General features: G+C 44.9%; 1 protein-coding gene across 1 annotated transcript; it reads right to left on the minus strand.

The window, feature by feature from the left end:
- Window positions 1–410: 410 nt before the first annotated feature.
- On the minus strand, window positions 411–2,064 carry rpp25b (ribonuclease P/MRP subunit p25, b). Its single transcript, XM_018745234.2, has 2 exons — window positions 1,857–2,064; window positions 411–1,165 (listed from the first exon to the last, which is right to left on the minus strand). The coding sequence occupies exons 1-2, from the start codon at window positions 1,878–1,880 to the stop codon at window positions 470–472; spliced, it is 720 nt and encodes a 239-aa protein (XP_018600750.1). The 5' UTR covers window positions 1,881–2,064; the 3' UTR covers window positions 411–469.
- Between the last annotated feature and the right edge of the window lie 3,496 nt (window positions 2,065–5,560).

The raw sequence follows: 5,560 nt of genomic DNA on the forward strand, positions 1-5,560 counted from the left end.
AAACTTCCAACTGCTCTGTAATTCTTTTACTCATAGCCTCTGACATCTGCAAAGAAAAATTAATTGCTCTTATTACGCTATGGATTTAGTAGGTAGACAAGATACACACACGCCTTACCCATCTGTACATTTTAATATACAGAAAGCTGAAGGAAATTCACAATACAATCTGTGTAGTTCTCCTTTGAACAGACACTTGTGAAGACCCACAATTACACACAAAACCATAACTACATTTTTCATGTCCGCCATTACATTGGTTGATACGAATAAAGACAAATAAAAAGTGTAAAAAAGAAAGTCGACAGACATGTTGCTATGGCAACAGAAGCTAAACCCAAATTTACCAGAACTTTAAAATATGAGTATGGTGCTTTTATAGCTGAAGCAGTCCCACAAAGGTTCCTGTGTATGTTTGAATTTCAGCCAAGCAAAGCATCCAGCACTGTTCTACTGTGTTTCCAGCTAGTCAGTAGGTCAGTGCCTGTGTACATGTAACTCTCACCCCTGAGTAGAGTCTCTTGGAGTCTGTCTGGGAAGGTTGCATGAGGGGGCTGAGTGGTCTCTTGCCTGTTGCCAGCTGGGGACTCTCGTGCTCCACCCCCTCAGCGGGGGCCCTCCAGAATACACCGAGGTCCCCTGGGGGCTGGTAGCCAGGCTCCCGGGGGTCTAGTGGGTCCTTGGAGAGTAGGATGCTGATGGCAGGGACATTGCGGTGCACCGTGGTTTGAGGAGCACTGCCTTCGCCACTCTCCCACACCTCCTGAACGCACTTGTAGCGCAGCTTGGTCAGTTGGTGCAGGCCACCTACCCGTCTCTTCATGATCTCCGCACATGTGATGGTCTTGGTGACGGCACGACCCGAGCCAGCAAACACCACCTGACGTAGGCCTCCTTCACTGTCCCTGTGCTCCCCCTGCATGCGTGCCATCGCGAAGCCCATCAGGTTCCGGATCTTGCTGCCCTCCTTGACCCTCATCTCAAGCACTCCAGCTACCAGACCAGGAAAAGGGCTTGGGCTGGCCTCTTCCATGCAGTACACCTTCTTGAAGCTGCTTTGCATTGGCTTGAGGGCTGAAGGCAAGGACCTTGGTGGAGGTAGGGTAGGCAGGGCTGATTGCATTCTTCTGGTATTGTGACCACCAGAGGGTTCTCCTTGAAAAACCTGGAGAAAGTCAAAGTAGCATTGATCTCAGTGGTTGAATAAGAGGCACCATCTCCAAACTACATGTCAAAGTTCACATCTGGTTCCAGACAAAACCACCTCTCATCCTGTCATTTATGACCAATAAAATCTAAGTTGAGAGCTAAGATACTGTAGTGCGCAGCAGAATCTGTGAAAGACCACCACAGCTCTGAGCTAAGAACTTCTTTGTGTCCGTGCTGACACCGATTGCTTTTAGATTATAGCCTGAACTGAATGGGCAATATCACAAAGCGCCATTCTAGAAACATTCAGGCACCACCAAATGCTCTGCAGAGATTGCAGAGTTCAGGAGTGAGTTTTCAGATGTGAAATCACACAAATTTGAGCTTTCAACCTCAGTTCCGAACGCACCCGATATTTGCCTTGCTGACAATGTTGCCACAATGCTTCACCGCTCACAGAGCAACTCCTTCTCACACTCAAGAGAACAACAGAGGAAAAACGCAGCAAAACAAAGCTCTGCAGAACCTTTCCCTCATTTTCTCTCTTCCAGGCGCCTGTCCGCTCCTGCTCCTGGTGGGCCGTGAACTGCTCTTTCTCCATTATTCCAGAAAAATGTTATCTCTTTCTGTCACTGCTCTGGAAGTAAGGTCTTTAAGTGAGTTTTCTCTGGCTCTTAAGCAAAGCTATACTGGGATACCCTTCTCACCTCTGGGTGGTCTGATGGCTCCATCCCGTGATCACCTTCTCATCTGTCTGCTGGGATCACTGCAGCTGGGACCCCTGGGGAGGTGGGTCCCTGTGTCCCCCTGTCCTGGGGGAACAGGGGTGAAGGGTGGGTGCTGCCCTGGAGCTAGGACCCTATGAACGCTGCTGACTGTGCTTTCAGGACTGTGTCCTGTCGTGCCCTGGACATCTACAGCACCTCCACACGTTACAATGTGAGGGACTCTAGATGCCTCCAGGTTTATAGGAAGGAGTGTCAACTGTGGCTGAGGGAGAGAGGAAGAGCATGGATTGGAGGAGGGCACAGAGGAGGTGGGTTCAAGGAGGTGCCGAGTGCTTAAAGGCACAGTCTACTGCTAAATGTTATACCTCACCACAGATGCACATGCTGCTTGAGAAAATTGCTCCTGTCCCTTTAAGAGCCAGCGCTTGGATGGCATGCAACTTTGTCTGCCTCTTTAGAGGACGTTTTGGGGCACATGTTAGACGTAGATGTCTGATTAATCCCGAGTTCTCAGACAAAGAAGCGCCGAGGCTTAAAAATGCATTTTCAGTTGCGAAACAGTTGTTTAAATAGCGGTGCTGTATCCAAAAACATCTTGCAAAAGACTCTCAACAACAGGGAAATTGCATCCTAGTACATCCTTCGAACTATTACAATTTGCTTAACTTGCTATTGATGTCTTAATGTTCCAGGAAACAACTGAAAAATGTCTGGTCCTTTCTGGGAAATGGGGTATAGTAAAAAAGATCCCCACCACAGCTCACTCAAGTTCCACTAGCGTCATCTGAATGAGGAAATGAGACCTGAACACCAGCCGGAAGTGTAAGGCCACTCGACCCCCTTCTAAGGAAACCGAAGGTTCCTTGCTGCACACTCAGTACCCAAAATTAGCTGAATGGAGCCTGACTTTAATCCCTTGTTGCATAGTGCTTCTGGTTGTTTTAGTGAGTTTATGAGTTTTTCTAATATGTTCTCAACCTGTGTACTGTTGATAGTTTCAGTATTACTTACATGTTGTTTTTTTTTTTTGCTTTTTTTGAGTGTTTCTAGGGTGGCACAGTGGCATAATGGGTAGCACTGCTGTCTCATAGTGCCTGGGTGTCATGAGAGGGCATGGGTTTGATCCCTGCTCAATCTGTGTGGAGTTTGCATGTTCTCCCTGTGGGGATTTCTTCCCACACTCCAAAGACATGCTGTTCAGGTTCACCCATAGTGTGTGAGTGACAGAGAGAGTGTGTTCTGCTGAGGTATGAATGAGTGACTCAATTTAAGTAGTGTATCTGGCAGTGTAAATCAGCTTGGTGAATAAGGTGTGGGCTGATATCACTACATTGAGTTCATCGGAAGTTGCTTTGAAGAAAAGCATCTGCTAAATAAATAAATGTTTGTTTAACTACTCTACATATATGTGGACTCTTGCACTCTAAGTTCTCTTTCAGCTGCTGACAGTTTTCATGGGCATTGTATGTAATGGCTGCTTGGCAATCTGTACTAGCGTGGAGGACCAGAACGTAATAAAAGAGCGTCATGGAAAACCTTTCTTGCATCATCTGCTGTCACAATATGCATAACATTAATACATTACATACATTGTTGCCACTAGGTCATGTAAAGGGTATAACATAGGTGGGATACTCCAAGGTTAGTTTCTGTGTTCTCTTATTGTACTGTATGATCTGAGCAGACTAATATTGTCACATTGCTACTCAGGTATGTGGAAAAAACAAAGTGGATCAGGCTGCACTGCAGTCAGGGAGGCAGCTCTATAATAAAAAACCTGTTGGATCAAGTAGCAGAACAGTCCTGCTCCTGTGTTGTTAAACAAGGTACAAACATAAATTCCACTAGAAAAATATGAATATAAAAATATAAAAAACAAAGATAACATTACATTAATTTTTCTTCTGATTTATAAAGTGTAGGCCATTCTAGCAGGACTTTGACAGCAGGATAACCGAACCTGGTCTCACCTGCTACCTGTATGTATGGCTGGCACTACCGGTCATAATATTGTGTTGCACACCACATACAGAGTTATGAGTCAAGAATTCACTCATTGCCATTTAGCAAATATGTATATTTAACATTAAATTCTGGGAAATTTTGGTCTAATTCTGAAAGAAGTCAGGGGTAAAAAGTTCTAAAAAGATCCATAGGGTATAATAGAAGCTGAATGCAATGTGTGTGATACTAGTTTTGGAGCACTGGGGTTCCAGCCATAGTGGGCGGTCCTATTATTTTTCTTTACTGGGTCTGCAGAGGTCTTGCTTGAACTATGATGATAAAATTATCACAAACTGGTCTTTGTGACTTTTGGACTAAATCTAAACAGTGTGCAGATATTCACACACAGTCTCAAAAGTGATTGCTGATGACACTGATGAAGTAGTGATATGTGATCAGATGTGAATATAAGGAAAAAGCTTTAGGAGGCATGTAAAAGGAGCTCTTGTTTCATAATGAGTATTTCTTTACTCTGGCAACTCAAAGTGCTGTCTCACAGCACCTGTGTGGTGCGAGAGGACTTGGTTTTGATTCCTGCTCAGTCTGTGTGAATTTGCATGTTCTCCCCATGTCTGAATGGGTTTCCTCCTGGTGCTCTGCTTTTCTCCCACAGTGCAAAGACATGCTGTTCAGGGTCACCCACAGTGTGTGAGTGACAGAGAGAGTGTGTTCCACTGATGTATGGATAAGTGACCCATTGTAAGTAATGTATCTAGCAGTGTAAGTCACCGCGGTGAATAAGGTGTGTGGGCTGATAACACTACATAGAGCTTATTGGAAGTCGCTTTGGGGAAAAGCGTCTGCTAAATAAATAAATGTAAATGTAAAGAGGGAGATCACTGGACCTTTTGCGCCAGTGTATGACCTGTTTCCTACATCTTAAAATCGTCTGGTGGCATGCACTCGTTCCTGTTTATACAAAGGGTGATGGACTTACGGTTGCTAATGTCATTATTCAGTTCAGTTCAATTAATTTTTTTCTCACCTGGGTGACACACAACACTGAACATTGTTCCAAAGATTGGTACCACACAGAAGGGACTATTACAATGCAGGTTTTTGTTTTTCTAAGACGAAAAACATAGATAACTATTTAGGTAAGTCAGTTGGCACCTGAGGAGAGAAAAACAAAAAACTCCCAGCTGCAAAGAAGGGGATCATAATAAACTTATAGGGGTCCAAATACCAGTGGCTGCCCACCCCTCCCAGGAATTATAATGTGGTATAATTACATATGCTGTGTTCAGTTACTATGGGGGGGTGCGGTGCCTGCTCTCTGGTGGGTTTGGGGTTCAAGTCCTGCTTGGGGTGTCTTGTGACGGACTGGTGTCCTGTCCGGGGTGTGTCCCCTCTCCCTCCAGCCTTGTGCCCTGTGTTACCGGGTTAGGCTCTGGCATCCCCGCTCCGGCCAAGTGCTTTTAGACAATGTGTGTGTGTGTCTTCAATTACTAAATGATCAATGTCCACATAGTGGTCTGTTTTTCACCATAGCTTCTTAATGATAATGTACAATGCCAGCCTCATTTAAGTTTTGCCTCCTGGTAGTTTCCTAAACATTGTGTGAGCTGACCTTATGTCCAATTGCCTCTGACTAAAGTAAAACATTCAGATTACAGAGTTGAGGGATACCTGTCTTGACAAAGCTCAGCGATTAGCATGTCCTAACCCGTATGTCTTTG

The sequence above is a fragment of the Scleropages formosus genome, chromosome 5 (genome assembly GCF_900964775.1).
Source record: "Scleropages formosus chromosome 5, fSclFor1.1, whole genome shotgun sequence".
In the NCBI taxonomy this organism is placed as follows: Eukaryota; Metazoa; Chordata; class Actinopteri; order Osteoglossiformes; family Osteoglossidae; genus Scleropages; species Scleropages formosus.

Bases quoted from the DNA above. Each gene is read 5' to 3' on its own strand.
- rpp25b (XM_018745234.2), bottom strand. From the start codon at position 1,880: ATGGAGCCATCAGACCACCCAGAG. The intron at 1,166-1,856 runs GTGAGAAGGGTA...GACTTTCTCCAG, and splicing joins AGCCATCAGACCACCCAGAG to GTTTTTCAAGGAGAACCCTC.